The 27,381-nt window shown below is 44.9% G+C and overlaps 1 protein-coding gene across 2 annotated transcripts in view; it reads left to right on the top strand.

Annotated features, from left to right (window-relative positions):
• Window positions 1-27,381, top strand: part of FLT4 (fms related tyrosine kinase 4) — a 104,584-nt gene that overhangs the window by 29,602 nt on the left and 47,601 nt on the right. For both annotated transcript variants that reach the window (XM_027867097.1, XM_027867098.1), the window contains exons 2-6: window positions 13,021-13,117; window positions 18,977-19,236; window positions 24,041-24,150; window positions 24,373-24,535; window positions 25,067-25,206. In XM_027867097.1, coding sequence (XP_027722898.1) covers window positions 13,021-13,117; window positions 18,977-19,236; window positions 24,041-24,150; window positions 24,373-24,535; window positions 25,067-25,206 — 770 coding nt within the window. The remainder of the gene's footprint in view (window positions 1-13,020; window positions 13,118-18,976; window positions 19,237-24,040; window positions 24,151-24,372; window positions 24,536-25,066; window positions 25,207-27,381) is intronic.

Genomic DNA, 27,381 nt, shown 5'->3' with positions numbered 1-27,381 from the left:
GCAATTCTTTTTCCTCTTACCTGTCTTCGGCGGATGTGGCGGAAAGAGCACTGGGTTTGGAGTTAGAAGACCTGTGTTCACAGAATCTGAGTTGAAAGGGATCTCATTATGACTCTGACGTCTGATAACCATGTGATCTTGGGCAAGTGACTTCCTCTCTGAGCCTCAGTTTCCTTATCTATGAAGAGGTTAGACATGATGACCTTTAAGGCCCCTTAAGTAAACAAGTATACATAGTAAATAAATATGTATCTATGACCTTCCAGCATTAAATAAATGATCCTGGCACTTCCCTGGTCCCTAGTTTCATTATCTGTAAACTGAGGGAGCAGTGTGGTACAATGGATTTGGCATCAAATTTGGTTCAAATCCCAGCTCTGTTATTTATTCCCTCTGTGACCCTGGGCAGGTCATCTTACCTCTTTGGGCCTTAGACCTTTAAGGACCTTTCTAGCTCTGAAATCCTATAAATGGTCCCGTAAGGGCCATCTTTAGTCAGTCACATCCTCTGCTTGACCACAGTCTTTCTCTTGATTCTTTTTAGGTTCTCAGGTCACTTGATAATAATAACAACAAAAACAACTCATATTTCTGGAGAGTTTTATGGCTACAAAGCTCTCTCTACCTAGGATCTCGCTGGGTCCTCACAACAGCCCTACAAAGTTGATAGGTCAGGGATTATTCTCTCCAGTTTACAGATGAAGAAATGGAGGCTTATACTAGTGAAGAGGTTTGCCCAAGTTTCTGTCTGAAATTAGTGTCAGGTACCCTGACTCTAAATCCTTTGAACATAGATTTCCATACAGAAGGGACCTTAGAGGTCATCTATCCCAATCTGCTCTCATTTTACAAATGAGGATACTGAGTCCCAGAAAGGATAAGTGATTTTTAAGCGTTCATGGGGTAGTTAATGGCAGGGCCTGGATTTGAACTTAGGTACTCTGACCCAAAACCAGCCCTGGATCCGCCACTCCGTACTGTGCTTCTACATGGTCTGCTTAGGGAGGGATCAGAATTAGTGGAAGCGGCTGCAGAAAGAAACCTCCTGGGGGAGGGAAGGGCTGAGCCGGGCCTTGAAGGACAGGTATGATTCACTTAAGATGAGAAAGAAAATTTGTTGTTTCTTTTTGAGAAGCTGAGGAATCCTCTGTGTACCATTCTCAGTTCAGTTTAGCAAATATTAGGTACCTACCACCAGGCGAGGTGATAAGGGGGAGATAAGAAGTCTAGTCAAGACAGGTGGAGCTTATATTCTAATAAGGGGATATGACACACATAGGTAATCAAGTGCTCCCTCCCAAGAGAAGGCCAGATCACTGCTGACTGAGAGGATCAGGTAAAGCTTCCTGGAGGAGACGAACGGTCCTAAATCTAGAGGTGGAAGGGACCCCAGAGCCATCTAGGCTGCTTTCCATCCCTGATTTTACGTATGAGGAAACTGAGGCCAGGGAAGATAATTGGCTTGCCCAAGATCACATGGCAGTAGGTGCTAGTGGCAGGACTTGAACCCAGGTCTTCCTAACTCCAAGTCCAGTGCTCTGTCTTCCATACAGAGTAATGTTCAACAGGGCAGAGAGCTTAAGGAAACAAAGATAGAAACAAAGCTGTTGGATTTGCTGATTAGCTTGCTGGCGCCTGAGAGAGTGGAGTGGACGGAATTATTGAAAGGGTGAATTCCTCATTGGTGGTGAGGAAATGGGTACGTTGAGCATAGACATTTTCAAGAAATTTGGCCATGAAGGGGAGGAGAAAGAGAATGACAGCTGGATGGGATAGGTGGGTCAAGGGAAGGAAGGCTCTTGTGAAGTTGAGAGGGACTGAGCATATTTGAAAGCAACTAGGTGGTGCAGTGGATAGAGAGGGCCAGGTCTGGAGTCAGGAAGACTCATCTTCCTGAGTTCAAATCCAGCCTCGGACACTTACTAGCTGTGTGACCCTGGGCAAGTCACTTCACCCTGTTTGACTCAGTTTCCTCACCTGTAAAATGAACTGGAGAAGGAACCCCAAATGGGGTAACAAAAAGTTGGACATAACTGAAACTTTTGATCAATGAACAGAATGTATTTGAAGTCGGAGGCGGGGGTACGGAACCATTGGAAAGGGAGAGGTTGAAGAGGTAAGAGAAAGTGGTGACATGTGCTAGAATAAAATCCTCAATTAAGCAGATGGGGTTTGGCATCAAAGGCACAGGTCCCTTAGAGTGAGAAGTAGAAATACCTCATTCTCTGGGCCTGGGAAAGAGACTAGGGAGGCATTGCGATGTTGTGATGCTGCTGAGGAATTCTGAGGATAGAAGGAGGGAAGCTTGGGGCGTTTGCATCAGATGACTTCAGTCCTCCCGGTGAAGAAGGAATCTAGGTCATGTGGATAATTATGGGATATGGGGATGAGAAACATTTGCCAGATTGGATCAGGAGCCAGAGGGCTTAGAACAGGATAATGGGTCTAAAAGGGATCTCGAGACCATCTAGTCCAACCCTCCTGTTTTGTAGGGAGGAAACTGAGGCCCAGGGAGTTTAAGTGACTTGCCCAGAGTCACAGAGATAATAAATATCAGAGGAGGATTTGAACCCAGGTCCTCTAACTCCAGCTCCGGGGCAAATTCTCCCACGCCATGCTGCTGATAAGGGGCCGCTGTGAAAAATAAGAGGGGATTAGTAAAAGAATGAAAGGATTGTCAAGCAGCAATGGGGGCCCCCCTGAGCTTCTGCACCATAAATTGATAGTGAGTTTTCTGGTCAATTTCGTGACTTGGTCCAGAGATGATCAGCAATCTGGAAGCGGGGGCGGGAGAATCAGATGGTCAGCAGTTCCCGGTTTCCTAAGCTGTGTCACTTAGGGGCGTACAAGGTCAAAGGATGAATATAGCCCTGCTCTGCCCCCTCAGTCCTGTGTGCTTCCCAAGGGCCAGGTGGTCTCTTCCCCTAGTAACCCCTGCCCCAATCAGCATAGGAAGGGTGCTCAGGAAATCCTGGCAGCTGATGAGGAGGCTGAGATGGAGGCTTCTGAGGCTGGACCACTAGGCCCTCTTATCCTCCAGGGAAACAGCTGGCCCATGCCCAGGAGGGATGTTATGGAAATCACAGCCAGGAGAGGGACCTAAGGTCTTAGATCACTAGGGGCAGGCAGGAGGTGACAGAAAGAGGCAGATCAGGGATTATTCTGGAGCATAAAACCATCCTGAAGGGAATTGGGAGGTGGGTGGGGTGTGGAAAGTAAAGAATATCATCTCTCCCCATCCCCAAACCAGACTCTTCTCAAGCTCCCTATAGTGGAAACAACTTGGTATAGTAGAAAGAGCACTGATCCTGGAGTCAGCAGACCTGGGTTCAAATCCCACTTGAGCAAGACGCTTCACTCCCCAGGCCTCAGTTTCCTCCTCTGTAAAATGAGAAGGTTGGGCAAGATGGTCCCTGAGGTCCTTGGTCTATTTATGATCCTATGATTATAATGAATACAAATTACTAGGATGAGCCAGACATTTCCCCAAACGGAGCTCACCTGTGGGATCAGGGCATGAGGCAGGAGGCGAGGAGTGGGGAGAAGGATATCATTATGAAGTTTGGTAGGACCCAGGTCCCTCTCCCGAAGGCGTGGGGTTGTCTCCAGGAAGAGGGACACACAGCAGGCCTCATACCTCTGAGGAGCAGATCATCCCGTCCACACTGAGGACAGTGACTGCCTAGCTGGGGCCAGGACCTGGGGACAGCAGCCTCTGGTGTGGCCCATCCGGCCCGAGCCCTCCTTCCCTTTCCTGTTGTCTGGGGGATGGTCCTGGGCAGGATACATCTGCAGGAACCCCAGGCCCAAACCTGCCCCCTGGAGCTTTTCTGTCACCTCTACCAGCCCATCAATGCCCCCTCCCCCATTTTGCCCTACAGCTGGACGAATAGATGGACAGACCATAGAGGATCTGTCCTCTGCAGGAATTCATTGTCATCCGCCCACGGTGGCTGTTTCCAAGACTCTCGGGGGGCCTCGCCTGGGAGCCCCCCTTCCATTTCTATTTTCCTCTGGGTAGGGGAAATGCTGATCCAACCATGTTCATTGGGACCGTCTGTAGGTGAGATCACTCCCTGCTTTCCAAGCCAGAGTGGAAGAGAATGTGCCCAAAAGAGAAAAGAGACTAAGCGTCTACAGTCTACAACCAATCAATAAACATTTATTAAGCACCTGCTATGTACTAGGCACTGTGTTAGACCATGGAGATACAAAGACCAAAACAAAAGTGTATGTTCTCAAGGGGCTTACATTCTGCCAGAGGAGACAGGATAAATATATATATATAAATATATATATATATATATATATATATATATATATATATATATATATATATGAGCACATTAGAAATATAGACCATACTAGCTGTGTGACCCTGGGCAAGTCACTTAACCCCAATTGCCTAAAAAATAAATAAATAAATAAATATAGACCAGAAAAATAAATGTAAGGGAGGGGAGTGGTGCTGGAAAGGCATGTTACATAAATACTAGGTAATCAAGTGAGGAGGGCACCAGCATCTGGGGGGCGGGGGTCAGGAAAGCCTTGGGAGGCAGCATTGGTGTTGAATTTTTAAGGAAACAAGGGATGGGATTTTAAGGGTCAGAGATGGGAGGTAGAGGGTGTGTGTGTGTGTGTGTGTGTGTGTGTGTGTGTGTGTGTGTGTGTGTAACAGCAGGAAGGCCCATTGGGTTGAATTCATGAAAAGGAGTAATGGGTGATAAGGCTGGCGAGCAGGAATAGAGGGTTCTAAATGCCCTCCAGGCAAGCCGGAGTGTTGACAAAAGCTGGCTTCCCTAGCCTTAGCAGGACTAGTCTAGTCTCCCTTGCTGGATAAGAGCTCACTCAGCTGTCGGTATGGTTGACTTCCCGTCATTGGAGGCTTGTCTTATAGGAGCACAGATCTAGAGGTGGAAGACACCTTTGAGTTCATCTAATCCAACTCCCTCATTTAACATATGAAAAAATTTAGAGAAAGTAACTTTAGCCAGGGTCACACAGCTAGTAAGTGTCAGAGGTGGGATTTGAACCATGGTCTTCTGGCTCCAAGTCCAATTCTTCATCCACTATGCCTGACACCATGATGTCTCAGTCTTACCCCTGTCCTATTACCAAACAAACTGCCATTTGTTATATGGACTTAAAATCTTTTTCCAAGGAGCGTTAGAGGGACCAGGAGGGAAAAGGAGGAGTTTCTTAGCCTTTTGTTGCTCCTGCTAATTCCTCCCCTTCTGTCACTCTGCCTACAGCCCAGATCCTTCTTTCTTCCCCATAGAAAGACAGTTTTCCCTCATTTTCTCACCCTTCCTCATCTGTTACCTGTATTATTCTTGAGGGTCATCTATAACATATATGCATCCAAACACAAGGGACAGCTAGGTGGCGCCATAGTGCACAGAGTGCTGGACCTAGAGTCAGGAAGGCTCATCTTCCAGAGTTTAAATTTGACCTCAGACATTTACTAGCTGTGTGACCCTGGGCAAGTCATTTAACTGTTCCCCTCAGTTCCTCACTGTAAAGTGAGCTGGAGAAGGAAATAGCAAACCACTCCAGTATCTTTGCCAAGAAAAGCCCAAATAGGGGCAGCTAGGTGGCGCAGTGGATAGAGCACCAGCCCTGGATTCAGGAGGATCTCAGACACATAACACTTATTAGCCTAGCTGTGTGACTCTGGGCAAGTCACTTAACCCCATTGCCTAACTAAAAAAAAAAAAAAAAAAAAAAAAGCCCAAATGAAGTCACGGAGAGTCAGATACAACTGAAAAAAGTCTGAACAACAAACCCAAACACATCTGTGCTTTCATGAGAGGCAGCATGGTCCAGTGGAAAGACCACTGACTCTGCAGTCAAAGGACTTGGGTTCAGTTCCTGCCACCTACCACCTGTGTGGCTTTGGCCAAATCACTTAATGCCTCCAGGCCTCAATTTCCTCATCTGCACAATGAGGGGGATTGTACCAGGTGTCCTCAGAGGTTCCTTCCAGCTCTGAATGGATGATCCTATGAAAACACCCAGATTCAGCCACAAATCACATCAGTGACACTGATGCACGCACATATACCCTTTATCCCTGTCTCTGGGGCTCTGCCCAGCTCCTCCTGAGCCCACTTCTCACCCCTGCCCAGTGACCAGAAGCAGCACAGCCTCTAGCTCTCCCTTAGCCCAGCTGGCATCCCTGGGCACCAGAACAGGAGGTGAGGGAATAATAGCATCACCCGTGTCTGTCAGGGGCAGAAGAGACCACCCTAGCGAGGCAGCTTTATGAGAGGGTTAGGCCATTCCCCAGACACGTTGGGGAAGGAAGTGGTAAAACAATGGGGAAAAAAGAGGAAATGTGTACCACATTCAAGACTGACCTGTCTGGGGGCTGGGGCTAGCCTTGGGCCACAGGGGGAGAAAACCTGCCCCCAGGCTGGCCTCAGCCCCAGCCTAACCAGCCCTGGTACCTGCACTTTTTCAATGTAATTTGTTATTTTTATTTTTCAAGTAACCAGTATATTTTTTAATCTGTCCCTTCCACTACCCCCATCTAGACACACACACACACTCACACACACACACTCTCATATACACTCTCACACACATACACAGTCATACACACTTACACACACACGCACATTGAGGAGTTTAGCTAATAATACATATGGAATAATAAATTCCCACATTAGCCACATCCAACGATGCATGTGTCTCTCTGCAGTTTAAGTTTCTCTGTCAGGACACGAGTAGTATGTTTCATCTTCATTCTTTTGGACTCATAGTTTATCATTGTATTGATAAGAATTCTATGAGTCTTTCACAGTTTGTTGTTTCATTGTATAAATTGTTCTCATTCCTCTCCCTTTACCCTGCATCAGTTCATAAAGACCTTCACAGTTTCTTCTGAGATTGTCCTTTTCATAATTTCTTAGGGCACAGTGATATTCCATTGTATCCATATGTTGTCATTTGTTCAGCCATTCTCCAGTAGGACACCCCTTTAGTTTTCAATTTTTGGCTACCACCGGAAGAATCTCTATAAATATTTTTGCACATATAGATCATTTTCCTCTTTCTTTGATCTCTTTGTGGTATAGGCCTAATAGTGATGAAACTGGGTCAAAGGATATGCAGTTTGGTGACTTTCTGGGCATGGTTCCAAATTGCTTTCCAGAGTGGCTCCATCAACAGTGCATGAAAAGCCTGGTTTCCCACAGGCCCTCCAACATTTGTCACTTTCCTCTTTTGTCATCTTTGCCAGTCTGATAGGTGTCAGGCAGAACTCAAAGAGTATTTTTTCACATGACTGTTGATAACTTGGTTTTCTTCCTTTGAAAACTGCCTGTTCATATCCTTTGACCATGTTTCTATTTGGGAATGGCTCCTGGTCTTAATAAATATTTGTTTTTTTCAAATATTGTTTTCTAAGAGGGTGATGTGGGCTTGGCTGGAACATTTTGAGACCTAGTCTCTCCACTCTGGTGGCACAGAGAGGATCCCTCTCAGTGTGACGCCTAGCCATGGGGTCATAGAAGTAGAGAACTGCACTGCACAGGCACAAATCTCAGACCTCTTCCCACAGTTTCCTTTTTTAAAAAATTTATCAATGCTTTGGTTTTTTGTTTTTTGATTTTTTTTTTTTTGGTGAGGCAATTGGGGTTAAGCGACTTGCCCAGGGTCACACAGCTAGTAAGTGTTATGTGTCTGAGGTGGGATTTGAACTCAGGTCCTCCTGACTCCAAGGCCAATACTCTATCCACTGTGCCACCTAGCTGCCCCATCAATACTTTTTAAAAAATCATTGTTGTCCTTTACCAGTATTATTGCCCCCATAGTCAGGAGTTGGTTCATAAATGCTTAACAACCATCTCTCTGGGGAAAAAAAAAAGTGTATGTGTGTCATACTTTTAAGCTTAACCCGAATTATTAACATTTTCCCCATCACTTTCTTCAATCATGACTATCAACAAAACAATAACCCAAACCCTGATTTGTAGCATTTGCTGATTTCCAGAATGTAAACGCTCACACTGAAAATTTAACAATTGGCGCTTGAGAGCCTGGGCCACTAGGGAGGCGGCCCAGGAGAAGTCAGGAAGACTCATCTTTGTGAGTTCATATCTATCCTCAAATACTTCCTATCAACATGTGGGTGCTTGCACTAGCATCTATTGAATGAAAAGTGGGGGGGGGGGGTGGGGAGAGAGGCAGAGAAGAATTAGGGATCCCAGACATATCCTTAAGCTGCCTGGCTTCTCTCCTGGAAACACCATGGCTTCACGTGGAAGGGAAACTTAGTTTATTATGCTTGGTCCAAAATAGCAGAACTAAAGCCATGGAAGGAAATTATAGGAAGGTAGATTTCCACTAGTGATAGGACAAATTTCCCCCAAAATTAAAGCTTTCCAACAGTAGAGTGGGCTGCTTTTGTGAAGTAGTGAGTTCTCTATCTCTGGAAGAGTTTGAGTAGAAATTAGACAGCTCTGTCAAGGAGGATATAGAGTGTAGTTTTGTACTGGGTAGGAGGTTGGACTTGATGTCTGATTCATTTCAAATGTTTATTAAGTACCTACTGTGTGCAAGATCCTATGCTAGGGCTGGAGATATCGAGATGGAAAATTATATAGCCCCTGCTCTCAGGGGGCTTACAGTCTAATAAAAAGGACATAACAGGTGCTCAAATAAGCATAATACAAGATAGAAAGCGATAAGGGCAAAAGAGAGTCTTTCAATCAGTGAGCATTTATCAAGCACTCATTCTTTTCTAGACACTGTACTAAGTTCTAGTGATACAAAGAAAAAGAAAAAACAACCCAAGCAAAGTTCTCTAAGAAATTTAAGAAGGGAGACATCTCTTTCAGCTAGATGATATCCAGGAAGGCTTCCTATAGAGCAGTGGGGTAAAACTCAAACAGAAATGGATTCATTAATCTACACATAAGGATCCCCATAGGCTGCACATGGACATAGTTTTAAAATGTAATGTTATCTTTGTTTTGTTGTATGTTTATTTATTTTGTTAAATATTCCCCAATCACATTTTAATGTGGTTCAGGTCCATAGTGGGGGGCTTGACACCTCTGCCGTAGAGGCTCAGATGAGAGTGGATGAGATTGCCAAGAATTCTCAAGGAAGCTGAGAACTTCAGTAGAGAGAATTATGGAAGGGCAGTGTTCTAGGCTTGAGGAACAAACCCAAGTGAATGCACTTAGGGAAGAAAGGACGGGCACTTGTCCACACCTTCTAAGATTCCTTCCAACTCCAAATCTGTGATTTGAAGAATGAGATTAGACCAGCCAATAGTCCAGCTTAGCTGAGGGCATAAAGAAGACTTATGTGAAATAAGACTGCAAAGGTAGATTGGAGCCAGTTTGTGAAGAGATTGAAATGTCAGGCTGAGGAGTTTGTATTTGTGTAGGCAAGGGGAGCCTTAGTACTTCAATGAATGTGTGATCTCATCCTTCTACCAGCGCCAATTGAAATCCATACACGCCTTTTCATCCTGTGTGACTTGTCCATTTCCTCCCATAAATCCGCCACTGGGGGCCCACCCAGTGTGCTAACTCTTTCCACAAGATCTCTTGATGTTGTGCGGAGGCCAGTGGAGTACACCATCATCCACTGGTTTTCCCTCACCCTTGTGATGGTACTGCCTCACTTCCTTTTCTGGTAATGCATTTCCTTGATGATATTTTCTATGCTATTTCTCCTACCCAAATTTGTTGGGGGGCAGGGAGGGTTACCAAATACAATCCTTCTCATGAGAAGGAGGACCACTATACCTAAACATCTGCCTTGCCACCAGATCCTAAGGACCATTGGACCTCAACATCTGCCTTTGCCGCTGAACTCCTTGGGCCACAAGGCCTTTACATCTGCTTCCCAGCTTAACCTTCCATATACATCTTGTCCCCCACAATTAGAATGTGAACTCTTTGAGATGAGGGACTATCTCATTTGATTATTTATATCCCCAGCACTTAGCTTAATGCTCTGCATGTAATAAGTACTCAATAAATGCTTTTCCATTTCAATGGAAATACAAACTATTCATTTCTACCCTGTGCTTCTGCATTAACTTTTGGGTGAAAAACTTTTTCACCCCAAAAATTAAAATGCTGCTATTTGAATTCTCCAGAGATTGTGGCATCTACTTGTATCTATACAACATCACTGGAAGACTTGATGTTTAAAAATTTTTAAATTGGCCTTTTTTTCAGGGAAAAGGCTTGGGTTTTTAAAAGTACTGTGTCAATTCCCAAAGGCAAGCCAGCCAATCTCCTCCTCCTCTTCAGAAGACTGATGTAGCCCCTCCTATGTTTTAGGAAGATTATTCTGGCAGATTATTCTCCTTGTTGGGTGAATTGAAGAGGAAAGACTTGGGAGGCAGGGAGACTTACAGTAATCTAGGTGTGAAGTAATAAGCCCTGAAGCAGTAGATATGACCATGTGAATGGAGAGAAGAGAACAGTTGGAGGAGATGGGGAAGTTATATAAATTGGATTTGATAAACTGATTGGATGTGGAAGGTGAAGGAGAGGGAAGAATCAAAGAGAACTCAAGGTCTTGAGCTTGAGGGATTGGAAAGTTATTGGTACCATGAACAGCAAAAGGAAAATTAGGAGGAAGGACAGGCTTGGAGCAAAGAACATGAGTCTAATTTTTGATATGATGAACTTGAGGTGCAGGTAGGACATCCAAGTACGGATGGAGATTTGGAACTCAGGGGAAATTGATGTTGGACTTACAGATTTTAGAGCCATATCCAAGGAGGTAGTAGAATAATGGCCAAGGGAGACATCTAGAGAAAAGAGAAGGGTGCATAAAAGAAACCCTTAGGTATTACTCATGCAAGAGGATAAAGAATCAGCAAAAGAGACTGAACATGGTCGAAGAAGACGGATGTGTAAGAGAAGAAAGCAATGTCACAGAAGCTAAATAAAGGAAGAGAATCCAGCAGGGGGTAGTCAACAGTATCAAAAGTTGCAGAAATAAATGAGAATGAGGAATGAGAAAAGACTATCAGACTGAGGCTATAAGGGCTCAGTAGTAACTTTGAAGAATGTTTCAGTAGAGTAGTGGGATCAAACACAGATTGCAGAAAGGGAGAGAGGAAGGGAAGAGAGGGGAGATAAGGACAGGAATAGAAGGGAAGGAAGGGTGGGAGGAAGCGAAGGAAGGAAGGAAGGAAAGAAGGAAGAAAAGAAGGAGGGAGGGAATGAAGGAAGGAAGGATAGAAGGAAGGAAGGAAGGAAGGAAGGAAGGAAGGAAGGAAAGAGGAAAAGAGGGAGGGAAGGAGGGAGAGAGGGAGAAAAAAGAAAATGAGAAGTTTCCCTCCAACTCTGAAAACCTAATTTTGTCATTCTGAGGGTGGGGATTGAGGGGTACATCAGGGAAGTTATGAAGACCAAAAAAAGCAGGGGACACATGCAATGGTCAGGTGACCTGGTGAGATGATGACTGTGTCTTTCTGATGATGGTAACTGAGGCTAACAATAGCATGGTTCCAAATGTCAGTATTGTGACATGTTGATGTCTATCCATCAGTACCTGCTGACTTGGGAGTGTCACTGAGAGGTGACACTTACCCCATTCCTCCGTTAGGCTGGATAGGAAAGGCATAGGCAGATCTGTTTCTTCTGATAGGCATCAGTCACTCATCTTCATTTTCATTATCTGTACCTGCTGAGCTCCAGGAGAGGCAGGAGGATGTCTAGAGGTCAGTATGCAGCTGGGTCCAGGGGTCTGTCTTGTCATTGGAGTGTGGGGTCAGTTTGTGAGTGGGTACTTAGTCAGTCTGAGAGGCAGTGAGAAGTACATAGAGGGCTGAGCTTGTGAGTCAGAAAGACTTGGGTTTGAATTCTAGCTCAGACACTGTATATAACCTTGTACAAGTCACTTATTCACCCAGTTTTTTCATCTGTAAAATGGAAATGATAATAGCACCTACTTCACAGAGTTTTTGTGAAAGTCAAAGCATATAAAATATGGAAATGACTCTGATGGCACTAAAGCTATATAAAATAAATGTCAGCTATCCTCATCATTACCTTCATGTGGAATGAGCCTTTACTTCTTTAACACCAAATGTCCTCCAAACGCTGATGGAACCATCCAGAATCCTCTTTGAAAAAAGTGGATAATAGGGGCAGCTAGGTGGTGCTGTGCCTGGAGTCAGGAAGAACCGAGTTCAAATGTGACCTCAGACACTTACTATCTGTGTGACCCTGGGCAAATCACTTAATCCCAAATGCCTCCCAAAAAAAGAAGTAGATGTGATACTGGCTAGCCACTGGGGGTGCCCTCGGTGAGGTCATTGAGAGCAGAAATGGATGCCACTTCTGGGTTCAGATTCCAGTTTTGCTGCTTATTACCTGTGTAACTTTGAGCAAGTCACTTTAGCTCTCAGACCCACAGTTTCCAGTTTCATTCATTCAGTTAGGGGAGAGATGGCATCATAAAATGAATAGAATTTATCTTGAAGTCAGGAAAGACCTGGGATCAGGTCCTGCCTTTAGCATATAATGACCGAGTGACCCTGGCAAGTCCCTTAACCCTTCATGTCCCAGGCAACTCTTTAAGATAACGATTTTCAGATCTGCATCCGTGGGTCAGGGTGGTGTGAGGGTGGAGAGAGACCCTATGCTGATGAAATGATAGAGCCCTGACCAAGCCCTGTTCCCCCTGCAAAATTAGGGAGTTAGACTAAATCAGTAATCTCAAACTCAAAAACAGTGACCACTAAACTATAGGCAAGGATGTCTGCGGTCCACATATTGACTTAGTTTTAAAAGGTTATATTATCAATATTTTGTTGTATTTTATTTGTTCTGTTAAATATTTACCAATTACATTTTAATCTGGTTTGGGCCACACTCAGGAATGTTGTGAGTGGGTCCCCTACTTGACACCTCTGGATCAAATGATCTTCTAGGCTCTTCCCCACCTAAATTCCATGAAGTTATGATCCGCCAATCTGAGCCTCAAACTGACCTTCCCCTTCTCCTTTTCTCTACCTCCCGCACCCCTCACCCCCAGGCCTCGTCAGCACCTATTCTATGACTCCTCCGACCCTGAACGTCACAGAAGAAGAGTTGGTGATTGACACCGAGGATACCCTAGCCATCACCTGCAGGTAAAGGCTCTCCCATGAGCTCAGGCCCAGTCACCCCGGCCACTTCCCATCACCACGAAGCAGGAAGGCTGGGTGTTGCCAGGGGAAGGTGGTTGGGAATCTTGAGGCATGGGGAAGGGGAATCCCAGGATTGAGCTTCCATGGAGAGATTAATGTTTGTGTGGCCTGAGGCAGAGATGAGCATCTGGACCTCCTGGGGTACCCCATCCTCTTGTCTTCCAGGGAAATGGCTCCCACTCAGCCAGCCATCACTTACTGATCCACCCCTGACCCCCCATTGGATGAAGTGAAGGTTCCCAGGGTAACCCTTTCCCCTATACATAATCAAAGCTACTTCTGCTAGGGAGAAACAAACTGGGTTGAAACTAACAGAAAGAAAGGTATAAAGTGGCCTGAAGCCTCCAGATTCTCATAGAAATGATACCGCCGGAGCTCATGGAAATGGAAATGGAGCCGAGCCCTCCAAACCCTTCCTGAGCTCCCAACCTGGCTGCATTTATGGACTCTCTACTGCACAGCCAGAAGTCTCTAAGACCTTCTGTCCCTCCAGACAGACTTTTTTCTAACACAGGCTAACACAGGCAGGCGCTGAGGGCAAGGATTGTGATGTTGTTCAGGGCAAAGACTGCTGGCTTTGGAACCAAACAGCTAAGGTTCAAATCCTAGCTCAGTGTTCGCTGCCAATCCCAATCACTCATCAGTAAAATGAAGAACTGAATTGGATGGACCTCTGTGGTCTCTCCCAGCTCTAAATCTGTGATCTGTGACCCTAAGCTAAACCCGGGATTTGTTCTGTGAAGTTTGGATTAGGTCAAAGAGCCGCACTTGAGGACCTAGAGGGCCCCGCGTGGCCTCATGGCCGCAGTCTCCCCACGCCTGCCGTAGACCCCTCCATCACACTGCCGTGGCCTGTGTCCCTGTGTCCAGGCCCATCTTTCCTGCTCCCTCCCAACCCCCATCTGGGAGTTTTTGGAGGCCGGACCAACTTCTCCCTGGCCACAGTTATTTTTGCCACTGTGCCATGTGATCATGGGATCCTGGGCCTAGAACTGGAAAGGATCTCAGAAGCCGTCAAACTCAACCCCCTCATTTCACATATGAGGAAACTGAGGCTGAGTGATTCACATAGGTTCCCGTTTAAGCTCATGGAACCCCTGAAATATCAATCCATGGGCCCCTTGAGGGTCTGCAGAACCCAGGTTAAGAAGCCCCAATCTAGGGGTTTAATGTGAGGATCAGCCAGACCTCCCAAGGAGAATAGACGGGCCCATCAACTATTAAACATTTACTGTGTGCTGGGCGCTGTGCTAAGCGGTGGGGATACAAAGCAAGGCAAAAAGACGGTCCCTGCTCTCAAGGAGCTCACACCCTAATGGGAGAGGCAACAGGCAGATAAACACACACAAATGAGATGTATACACAGGATAAACTGGAGATAATAGAGGGGAAGCGTTAGCATGAAGGGGGATTGGGAAAGGCTTCTCACAGAAGGTGGGACTTGATTTGACACTTGAAACCAGGAGGTGGAGAAGGAGAGTTCCGGGCATAGGGTATAGCCAGTGAAAAGACTCAGAGACGAGTGTTGTGTGAGAGGAACAGCAAGGACATATGGACAATATGTGGAGGGGATTAAGGCGTGGTTAAATAACGCAGCTAGGTGGCGCCGTAGTGCACAGAACCCTAGGCCTGGAGTTAGGAAGACTCCTGTTCCTGAGCCCAAATCCGACCTCGGGCACTTACTAGCTGTGTGACCCTGGGCAAGTCACTTCACTCTGGTTGCCTCAGTTTCCTTATCCGTAAAATGAGCTGGCGAAGACAATGGTAAACCACTCTTGTATCTCTGCCAAGAAAACCCAAATGGGGTCATGAAGAGTCAGGCATGACTAAACAACAGTAACAAACAGCACAAAGTTAAATAACTCCCTGCTTTGCCTTCTCTGAGACGTGCCCCACAAGATGACTTCTAGGGGGATATTACAGGTCTGACAGTCAATTATTTCACCAGTTGATCCTACTCTGGGATGCATTTAAATGTGCTGTGAGCCATCCCTCTGGAGACAGAATAGATCATCTTTCTTCAATTTTCATCCCACATTCAACCAGCATTTATTAGGTGCCAGGGATGCAGAGGCAAATGAAACCAATCCCTGCCCTCAATGAGTTGATAGTCTATCAAATGTAACCTAACAGGAGATCTCTAATTTCAGGAAATTGTTCAGACATGAGACTAGACAGAAGCTGTATGTTTCTTGGGGATTATTCTGTTGCTCTCTGTTCTGAAGGGGTCCCTTCTCTCTGAGGCAGTGAAAGCCTTGGGGGTAGGTTTCTTAGATGCCCTTTAGTAGAACCCCACCAACCTCCCTCTCGTAGACTCTCTACCTCCCTCTAGTCCCAAAGTATTCCTAGTGCCACCTAAAATTTAGTGTCCTTTCAATCTAATCTCCCCTCAATTCTACACAAGACCTTTCCTGACCCCCCAGCTGCGGGTGCCTTTTCCCCCAAAATATCTTTTATTTATTTTGTATAGACCCATATATGTACATGTGATTCCTACTCACCTCCCTTCCCCCCATAGAATGTAAGCTCCTTGAGGATGGGACTGTTCTGTCTTTGTATCTCCAGAGCCTATCATAGTGCCTGGCACATATTAGGCACTTAATCAATGCTTGTAGATTGATTGTTCAATTGATTCTTCATGGGCAGGTATCTTTCAGAAAGAAGTTCCTTCCCCCAATGCATCATTCATTCAGCAACTATTAGACCCTATTCTAGGCACTAGACTAGGAGAGACAAAAGATAAGGAAGATATGATATCTGTCCCCTGGGAGCTCACTGGGAGGATATGGCATAGACACAGACAAATATAATACAAATTATAATTCAATAACATTTATTAAGCACATACTGAGTGTAGAGCAGTTTGTTAAGGGAAGAATTTACTGCTAGGGAATGTATGAAGTTTAGATAAAACGTGGTCCTACCTATCCACTGAATAATATCTAGTGGGGGAGATAAGATGTAAACACAGATCACTATAAAACATAGCATTACATCATAAGTAGACAGCATCTCATAGTGGATGAAGAGCCAACCTCAGACTGGTCCAGGTGCTGCCTCTGAAATACACTGGCTATATGACCCTGGGCGTCACTCATCCCCTGTCTCCCCAGGATACTCTCTAAAATTACATGCTATAGGGAAGGGGCCAATCTACATAGGAGAATTTCCTTCCTGGAAAGTTCCTTATACCAATGAAATCATGGATTTGGTCCAAATAAACCCATATGTACTTCAGAGACTATAATGACACGGCATTTGCCATCCTGGGGGAAGATGGTTACTGACAAAAAGGATTGAGAGGGTCAGCTAGGTGGTGCAGTGGATAGAGCACCAGCCCTGGAGTCAGGAGGACCTGAGTTCAAATATGGCCTTAGATACCTAACACTCACTAGCTGTGTGTCTCTGGGCTAGTCACTTAACCCTAATTGCCTCACCAAAAAAAAAAAAAAAAGGATTGAAGGAGGAAGGGTCATTTCAATTGGGCTTTAAACGCCAGATTGGGAAAAGGTATAAGGAATATGAGCAAAGGAACAGAGGTGGAAAATTTCAGGGAACAGAAGGTGGTCCAGTTTAGTGTGCAGTGAAGAATGGTGTACAATACGCCATTGTTTGACTTTTAAAGCCCTTCATGACCTGGCTCCAACCTACCTTTCTAGGCTTGATATACATTACTTCCCTTCTTGCCTTCTATAGTCCAGCCAAACTGGCCTTCTTGCTGCCCTCCCACGCGACAGTCCCTCTCCTGCCCTTGCAGTGGTGATTGCCCCCCGGGCTGCACTTCCTCCTCTCCTCTGCCCCATAGAATCATTTCTGTCTCTCTATGAAGCCTTTCCTGATCTCCCCAAAGGCTAGTTGATCCCTTCTTTAAACTATCTTATTTATTTTGCATTTATTCTGTATACCTTTATATATGTACATACTGTTCGCTGATAGAATGTAACCTTCTTGAGGACAAGGAGCATTCCACTTTTGTCTTTGTATCTCTAATGCCTAGGACATACAGTCAGGCCTTAATAAGTGTTTGTTGATTGATAGATATGAAAAGATACTATTTTATCAGATTGTGTAAGGACTAAAATTATATAAGGCTCTGAATGCAAAGGAAAGATCCAAAGTGAAATCCTCTCTTCCTGTCTTCCTTCTCTCCACTTCCTGGAGATGTCTGTCCCTGGGCACTCTCTTGCCTTCTCTAGCCCCAGGGAATGACCATCTTGTTTTCTTGAAGCAACTGCCTACTTTTACTCATACCAATAAGTTTTCCTCTTCCCTGTTGCCTTTGGGATTGGGCCCCTGGCCTCCCAGCTTTCTCTGCCTTGCTCAGCCTCCCTCCTCCCTCTTCTACCTTCACCCATGCCTAAGTCTAGAAGAATCACAGCCCGGATGATAAACTCTTTGAGGTCAGAGACTATCTCTTGCCCTTTTTTTAAATCCCAGAGTTTAGTACAATACCTGGCATATATAGTAGGTGCTTAATAAATGTTTGGTTGATTGTTGAGAGTTTTTCAAGATTTTCCTGACAAACTTGAGAAAGCTATAGAATAACCAAGGTTAAGGAGTCAGGGAAGTAAGTGATTGTCTTAGATCTTCCCTCCTATGGGAACACCTGTGGGCCTTTAGGCCTCAGTTTCCTCCTCTATAAAATGAGGGTTGTGCTAGGTGGACTCTTAGGTCCCTCCCTTAGTTTACTCCAGTTCCAGTAATGCTTGACCCTAATGTCCTCCACAAGACTGCAGTTACAAGGAGCCTTAATGGCCAAAAATTCCATCTATAACATGCTTGTCAAATGGTCAACTAACTTTGAAGGCTTCAAGTGAGGGGGGATCCCATTATCTGTCAAGACAGGCCATTCTACTTTTGAATAACTCTTAGCTTCTTCCCTGAACCCCTCTCTCTTTCCAGTCCCCGTCCCCTCCTTTTTCTACCCTAGGCTACTGCTAATTAGCACACACACCCCTTAGAGAAATACAACTGTACAATGTTTCTCCACCACCTCGTAGTCCCAATGGGGGAGATAAAGAGTTACACACCTACTAATGGGGGAATGGAAGAAGGGAACCTTTGGATGTACAAAGTGCTGAAGTCTGTTGTCTGTCTCTCAGAAGGCACCTAGGTTCACTATCTGCACTTCAGGTGTTTCCTTTCTACACAAAGAAAGCTTTGCCACCCAGAGCCCAAGTGAATGGGTACTCAGGCTAGCAGACCCTAACCCCAGCTATTTGGAACCTTGCAGGAGAAGCCAGGCTTCTCCATCATCCTCAGGGAGTCAGGAAACCAAGAGAGGAGGGAAAAATGTCTTACTTAGGATCTCACGGAACACCTTTGGTCCCCAGGTCACGCCTGTTGGCCTGGCCCAGGAAAGCCAATTCGTTAAGAATTTGACAAGTTTTGCGCTTCTGGAGACCATGCTCCCCATCCATCTGGCTTAGAAGTCTCTGACCCCAAAGACTTTCATCAGGTGCATAGTCGGCCCCTCCCAAGGCCTTAGAGCTGCCTGAGAATCTTGAAACTCTCACTCCCCCATTATACAAAGAACTCCCCTATCTAGCAGAGCAGGACACCCAGGCCAGGCTCGGCATTGCCAACCATGGCTCAGGCCTCTGGTCTCCTCAAGTAAGTGCCAGGACTCTCTTTTCCTTAGCCCCTTTGCCAGGGTCCCTAGTCCCTCACCTTTATATCTCCCCTCTTCACTCCCCTTCTCTGTCCTTCCCATCCCATCACCCCTAAGGAAGTTGGGTCCAGGAATGGTTCCTGTCATAACACAGCCATAACTCCTCTCTTTTCCTCTTCTCCCTGTACCAGAGGACAGCACCCCCTGGAGTGGGCGTGGCCCCGGGGCGGGGAGGAGCCCAGACAAGGTGACAAGGAGAGCAAAGCTGGGGGGCCAGCCGAGGTCACAGCTGAACAAGACTGTGAGGGTACCGACAACCGGCCCTACTGCAAGGTGCTGGTGCTGACCAGGACCCAGGCCAATGACACCGGCTCCTATACCTGCTACTACAAATACATCAAGGCCCGAATCGAGGGCACCACTGCAGTGAGCACCTACGTGTTTGTGAGAGGTGAGAACCATCCAGGGACCCCCTTGGGTGCTGACTTCCCTAGGAGGGACACGAGGGAAGGAGACCTGAGAGGACTGGTCGAGGGAGGAGCAGTAACATCTAGAGCTAAAGGGCCTACCTAAAGCTCACCCACAAGTAATAGCTAGCTAGCCTTACCTTTCCGTAGACCTTTACAATCTATTTGGTGTTGTCCTCCCCAAAACCCTGAGAGGTATACAGTACAAATGTATTATTCGCCTTTTACAAAGGGGGACACTTGAGGCTTAAAGTGCCCAACAGAGGCAGGTTGTGAATTTAGACCTTCTAGTGCCAAATCCAGGGCTCTCTCTACTATCAAGCAGGTGCTGAGAGGGAAGCCATAGGGAAGAAAGGAGTGAGAAGCAGATGGTACAGTAGAAAGAGTGTTGAATTTAGAGTAACAAGATCTGAGTTCAGATCCTGGTTCTGCTATATACTATGTGTTTAAATAGGAACAAATCATTTCACCTCCCAGAGCCTCAGTTTCCTTGCCTGTAAAATGGTAGAGAGCAACACTTTAGATAATCTCTGAGATCTCATCTTGCTCTAGATCTGTGATACAATGAGTACTTTGCCAGAGGACTCTAAGGTTTGCTGCAAGGCCAGAGCTTTGTGTGTTGGGACTGCGGTAGGAGATAACAATTGCTCCAGGATCTTCCCAGATCTTTAACATGAAGGCAGCCGCTCGCCCAGAATCCTGGGGAAATACAAGGGAAGAAAACTGGGGAGCCTCTTGCTTTTTTCAATGCTTGTCTGTGAACATCAAATAAGCACTGACAAGGGCTTCTGCTTCTTCCATCTGCCCATATGTCCTCTGTGTTATCATTAGCTGGTCATTCAGTGCTAATGATCAGGGTAAGGTGCTATCAGCATTAGTGTGCAGGTCAATAATTGCAGGGACATAGCTTAGTTACAGTGTTCAGCCTAAAATCACTCCATTAGGGATTTCCTCATTTCATATCTCATTGTTCAGCCCCCTAAGCATTGCCCTTTCCACACCTGGCCCCTGAGAAGAGCTGGTTTCTTCACCAGATTCTCCCCCAACACTGGTCAGAGTCTCACCATCTCTCTCAACTCCCTGGACCTTGAGGATGCTGGAAAACTTTCTCTATCTCTGCCTCACTGGTGTCCTGATGTGGCTCAAGCAGAACAGTCTTAACTATTCCTAAATTTCCCTTAGATAATAGTAGAAACGTTGTTCCCAGGTGGAAAAATACAGGCAAAATCTGACAGAATTTTAGAATGGACAAACAACCTCCTATTGGACAGTGTCCCAAGCATGGATTTTTGTACAATGGGCATCCTTTTGTATGATGGGTATGATAGAATATAAGTAAAACAGGGGGTGCTTTCCTGCCTTACACTATCAGGGTCCCATGCCCCTTGATATAGACTTACTTTAAAAATCAGGCTGGTACTAGGAAAACCTGGGAAGGCTCATATGAACTGATGCAAAGTGGCATGAGCAGAATCGGGAGTACAATTTACAAAGTAACAGGAATAGTTCAAACATAATCAACTGTGAAATATTTAGTGACTCTCATCAGTACAATAACCCTCTGTAATTCCAAAGGACTGATGATGAAAAATGCTACCCACTTCCAGATAGAGTATAGTTTGAAGCATATTTTTTTCTTTCCTTTTCTTGCTTTTTTTTCCCCAGAAAATGGCTAACGTAGACATTTGTTTTGCATGACTTCATATTTGTAATGGGTTTTGTATATTTTGCCTTCTCAGTAGTGGGGGAGGGGAGGGAGAGAATTTGGAACTTAAAATGAAATGAAATAGAATTTAAAAAAAAAAAAGCTGGGAAGAGCTCAAAGCTGTGGTCAAAGATGCAACTACTGCCAATCTCATGACCTGATGACTCAAGTCATTGTTGCCCAGACCCTCCAAGTTCTCTGTGCTCAAAACTTTGGGCAGTCCTCAGCACAGTCCAGCACACATGACTTCTCCAGGAAAACACACAATGCAAGGGAAAACAAAGAAAAATGGGGAAAGCCACCCAGGAATATCAGGTCTCTGAATCCTCACTGCTGTCCTACACAGAGGTCTCATCTGCCCTGTCTTTCTTTCTCTCTTTCCCAGACAATCATCTCTACAAACTTATTATAATGGGCCAGGCTATTACAAACACCAGCCCAGAGTCTCTGGTTCTCCCCACTTTCTTTAGGCAGCTTTAGAGTGATAGAAAGTCTAATGCCTTTCCTAGGGTTCTCGGAAGCAGCTGCTGCCTTGTCTCTAGCACATGGTTGCCTTGTCTCCCTGATTTTGGTAATAATTTCTGGCTAGTATAGCAACAGCACAACCCTAAGTGATAGGAGAGTTGCCTTCTAATGAAATCTTGAGTTCCCATATCCCAGCACTGCCCAGCAGCAACCTGGGAGTTGAGGGCAGGTCTCATGCCCCATCAGGTTTGTAACTCATTTAAGGGAGAGTTCAGCACCGCAAACTGGCAGGTATTGAGATACCTGCCCTGTTCAATTTCATTTTGATCATTTCAACACAGTGTTCCTGCTTGTCATGATCATTTGAGTCTCTCTCTCCTAGCTTTGAGCCATCTGCAGAACTATTAAATCTGTTTTCAATGCCTTCCTTTACCTAAGTCATTCATAAATATATTGAAGGGAGACCAGCTTCAAATCTCCCTAATTGTACTGTTGTCCAGGCCACATTTCCTCATCTGATCCACAAGAGTATTCAAATCCTTTGCTAAAATCAAAATATGTTACTCTCTTGCTGATCTAACAAACCTTTTGCCTGTCCCCAGCACTTAGCACAGTAGCCAGACCTAGTAAGTTCTTGATAAATGCTTCTTGACTCAACAAACGTATTTTTTTAAATGAGGTTAGTTTGGCAGTTCTTAATCAATCCATCTTGGTTCCTAGTGATCTTTGAATTCTAAATGCTCATAGACCATCCATTTAATAATCCTTTCTGGAATCTTTTAGATTTTTACATTGACTTCCCCTTTTCATAACTTCCAGACTCTTTTTCCCCCTTTTCAAAAAATTGAAATAGCATCCAGTTGTTGCCATGTTATATCTCCCATTCTTTATGATTTCTCTTTTCTTTTTCTTTTTTATTTAATTTTTTTTCATTTTTTGTTATTCCAATCTTGACAAACACCAATAACATAAACATTTCCATATACAGAGGATAGGAAAAGAGAGTTATATATGAAAATATTAATCTCTATTACATATAACTTGTTTTAAGTATTAAATTCAACAGTTGCAAAGCTATCCCATTCTCTTTCTTCTGTAGTGCATCTTTAAAAAGGCTTCATTGATGCTTTTTAATCTTTTCTTCTTCTGAGAGAGAGAATATCACCATCACTAATCCTTTCTCCAAAAAATAAAAAATAAAAAAAAACATCTTCCCACCCAAAAAATTAAAAACCTTTTTCTTATAACAAGTTTGCATAGTGAAAACAAATCCATAAATTAACTTAATCAGAAAATGCAAGTCTCATTCTGCACCTCTAGTCCATTGGACTTCAATCAAAAAATGAGAAGGGGGGCAGGTAGGTGGCACAGTGGATAGAGCACCAGTCGTGGAGTCAGGAGGACCTGAGTTCAAATGCGGCCTCAGACACATAACACTCACTAACTGTGTGACTCTGGGCAAGTCACTTAACCCCAATTGCCTCACCAAAAACAAAAAAAATGAAAAGAATGCTGCTTAGTTATGGTCTTCCAGAGTTATGATTGATCATTGTATTGATCAGAGGTCTTAAGTCTTTCAAAGCCCAACATAGTTTCTTTTTTAATTTTTGTTATTTTTTTTGGTAAATAATATTTTATTTTTTCCAATTACATATAAAGATAGTTTTCAACATTCATTTTTTATAAGATTTTGAGTTTCACATTTTTTCTCCCTCCCTTGCATCCTCCCATCCTAAGATGACAAGCAATCTGATATAGGTTATACATGTGCAATCATGTAAACATATTTCCACATTAGTCACAACATAGTTTTTTAAAAGACTTTTTTGTTATTTTTAGCATTTATCACAAGGTTTAAGTTCTCCATCACAGTGATGGCTTGCTGCCATGCCAGTTCTATAATCTATTTTTAGGAAAACATCATCCACATCTGCTGTCTTGTTAGGCAGTCTATAGCATAAGTGGTCCTACCCCCATATCCATTCTGTTTCTTTTTCCTTTCATCTAATCTGTAATAGCACAGTGCTAACCTAGTGCTGTATCAGTATAAATGAAAACAATCCTGGTTACTATAGTACTTATCCTATAGCTGGCATATCAAATCAGGGAACTCCAGCCTCCCTGTTTCAGTACAGAAGAGGGACTTGGGTTATAGCAAGACAGAACTCAACTGGAGAAAACAGATCTGAAAACCTCGCTGTGGCCATGAAGGCCCATGGCTGATGGGGAACTGAACATGGGGATATTACTTGAGGTTTGGCATGTTATCCCTGCCCTGGACCCCCTCCCTGCCACCTTACTCATCCAAACAGACACTCAGGAAGTCTTATTTTTCCTCTCCTTCCTTCTTATCCTTTCTCCTTTTCTTCTTCCTTCCTTCTCCCTCCTCTGCCTCTCCTTCCTTTCCTTCCTCTATCCTGTTACATCCCACCTCTTCTTCCATTTCATACCCATCCTTCTCCTCCTTATTCTTCCCTCATTCCTCTCTTTCTTTCTCTCCTCTTTTACCCTCCTCCTCAACCTTCTCTCCTTTCCCTCTTCCACTTCTTTCTTTTCTCTCCACTTCTTCATTTCTCCTCTCTCCCTCTTCCTCGGTGGATGGCTGTCCTTGGCCTCAGACTTCGAGCAGCCCTTCATCAACAGGCCACACACTCTCCTGGTCAGCAAGGATCATACGTGGGTACCCTGCCTGGTGTCCATCCCGGACCTCAACGTCACTCTGCATTCGGTATGAACCACCACTCCCTTTCTCCCTTTCTCACCACCACCCCCTATGTCCCTTGTCCTGCTCCAGATACCTCCTACCTGCCCAGGGTTTCCTATCCCAGTGAATCAGAGCTGGAAGTGTCTAGTGACCATTCCTGGAGAAGAAGCCATGACTCCAGCTGCCCCTCAGTTATGGTGGGGAGGGGAGAGGCAGCCAACCCCTGACAATCCGCTCCACCCCTAGCAAATCAGGGTGATCCGACCAGATGGACAAGAGATCGTGTGGGATGACAGGAGGGGAATGCTGGTGCCCACGCCACTCCTCGGAGACACCTTGTTCCTCCAGTGTGAGACCATCATCCGGGGCCGAACCTTCCATTCCAACGTCTTCATCATCCATATCACTGGTATGATGGGAACAGCTTACTCCTGCCAGACCATAGAGTATTCATGTCCATTCCAGAGGGGCTCACTCCTACCTTGGCCTTGAGCCCTTGTTTGTGAGGTACCACCAAAATATGAGAACCATGGAAACCTTCCCCAGTCCCTGAAACCAGGAAAAGAGATGTGTTCCTCACTTCTGCTGGGGCTCACAGCCCTGGCACTGGTGGTGTTGGGTAGGGGGCTAGCAGGGAAGAGGAGGGATTAGAAGGCAGCCCCAGGGACTGGACCTGAGCTAGGGTTTTGGAACCATTTTATATATGCATGTGTCTGTGTGTGTGAACATTTGTGCATATTGCTGTGTGCATGCATGCATGCATCTTTCTGTCTGCTATATTGGTCATATGTGCTATGTGTTGTAAGAATTGTCTTGTGCTCTATTACTTTGCTGTATTACTGAGTCAACTGTGTGTTATATGTTTTATGTTACTGAGCATATGTGGTGTCTTGTATGTTCTGTGTTACTATTGTGTTATGTGTTTGCCTGTGTCCCTCAGGGAATGAGCTATATGACATTCAGCTGTATCCCAAGAAGGCCTTGGAGCTGCTGGTGGGGGAGAAGCTTGTCCTGAACTGTACTGTGTGGGCTGAATTCAACTCAGGAGTCACCTTCCAGTGGGATTATCCCGGAAAGCAGGTTAGCCTCCCTCTTCCTTCCAATCCTTCATGGTCCAATGGAACCCCCTTGCTTATCCTTCTCCAAAGTGGGCTGGCCCTTCCTTGGTATGTCTCCATGGAATGGATAGGGCTCTGCTCCCCATGGATCTATCACAACCATCCCTCTCCCCACCATGGTTCTGGTCCCTTCCCTCCACACCTTCTATGCCCACCTTCCCTTCCCTTTGGTAAGGAGCATCTATCACCTGGGAATTCTCTTTGTTCAAGTCCCTCAAATCATCCCATGTCCACCAATACCTTGCTCCTTAGAGTAACCCACAGGTTCATGTGGATCATTACACTGGTCTCAGGAGGCAAAAGAGACTGAAATTAAACATTTGCTCCTCACAGGAAAGCCCAAACTCAATTTTCTTAAGTTACAGTAATAATAATTAATAGAACTATATTCACGCTAATATAACTGATATAATCATTATTATGTCCATTGGGCATAACCCATGTTGGCTTAGTTAATAATTGATATCATATTAATTATTTTCTGATGCAGTTATGTTTCTATAATTAATATGATAACTCATGACTAATCATGGAGGCCAAGGTGAATAGAAGATAGAAAGAGCTAGCCTCGGAGTCAGGAAGACCTGGTTTCCATTCTACTTCAGACACATACTGGTAATGTGGTCCTAGCCCAATCACTTACTCTTTCTTTGCCCTAAACCAGCTCTCTGTAGTCTGTGGCTATAAGTTACAGAGTAGGTGCCAGTTCACATTGGTATAAAGAAGCTTCCTTGTTGGGAGAGTCTTATACCGATGAAATCATAGGTCCATACCTCCCCAAAACTAGAAAAAGCAATAATGATTCCTCACATTTCTGTTATACTTTGTGGTTACAGAATTCTTACATATATATATTATGTCATTTCAACATTACAACAGTCTTGCTAGGGCAATGATTAATATGCTTATTTTACAGGTAAGGAAACTGAGGCTCATGCAAGAGGCTCAGACTTAGCAACATCCCTTGTTTCTTCATCAAGGAAGGCTAACTCAATTACTCGCTCCCTCACTGAGGAAACATTCTAAAACAAACAAAAAACTACTTCTCTTATTATATTATAGAACTCTAGAAATAGCCTATCCTGTGCCAACTGACATTGAATGTGCTAGTTGGCACCGCCATAGTCTTAGCACTCACCATAGAATCATAGACTTAGAGCTGAAAGAGACCTTAGAGTAAGAGAGTTTGGCCCCTTTCTCTTACACACAAGGGAACTAAGACACAGAAAAGTTAAATTACTTGTCCAAAACCAGCTAGTAAGCATCAGAAGCAGGATACAAACTCAGGTCTTCTTGACCCCAAGTCTACTTCCCTGTCCATTCATCCATGCTGCTGTTCCTCATGGTCAGGTTCCTTTTCAAAAGAAGAAGAAGGAGAAGTCTCTTCATGACTGTTCCCCTGGCGTGGCCCCCATCCCATCATGTTCATCAAATACCTACCTACATAGGAAGCTGATACATGTTTCTCAGCATTGCCAACCGGGGATTCTGCTTCAGTGTCCTTCTCATCTCCTGCTGACTGTTCTCTGACTGTTCATAAAGCATGTGCTAGAGCTAGAAGAAGCCAAAGACAAAATTGAAATGGTCTCTGCCTTCAAACACATTCTACTCTCTCAGTCCTCACACTGTATCTGCAGCCTGAGAAACTCCTAGGCCTCAGAAATCCAGGAGAGCACCAGGATCTCCAGAGAATGAGTCAGGGAGCGGGTCCTGTCTTTGGATCCTCAGTACTGAGCATGGAGGCTAGGCATGATAGGTGATTAGCAAGTGCTAGTTGGCTAATTTCTACTGGCCAAAGGAAACTCTAGAGCACTTCTCACTCCCAGACCAGTATAACCAATATTCTTCCCTCCTCTAAGCCCAGGATATGATTTCCAGCTCTTCTCTCTGTTGCTGATGTCCATCACCAATTACTCCTTCCCAAGCCCCGATCCTCCTGATCTCTCTAGGGGACAGGACATTTCATCCCAGCATCCCCTGCCCTGGCATTCCTCTCCCCTCCTACTCCTCCTTCTCCTTCTCCTGTTCCTCCTTCTGCTCCTCCCCATCCCTTAAGCAGTAAACAGCCCTAGAGAGGGTTTCTTAGCTTTTTACTGTGGCCAACAAGGTAAAACAGCTAGAGAAATTGGAAAACTAA

Source organism: Vombatus ursinus, unplaced genomic scaffold (genome assembly GCF_900497805.2).
Source record: "Vombatus ursinus unplaced genomic scaffold, bare-nosed wombat genome assembly UNPS02014785.1, whole genome shotgun sequence".
Classification (NCBI taxonomy): Eukaryota; Metazoa; Chordata; class Mammalia; order Diprotodontia; family Vombatidae; genus Vombatus; species Vombatus ursinus.
The sequence above is the reverse complement of the archived record's forward strand: the minus strand, read 5'-3'. Positions and strand labels throughout refer to the sequence as shown.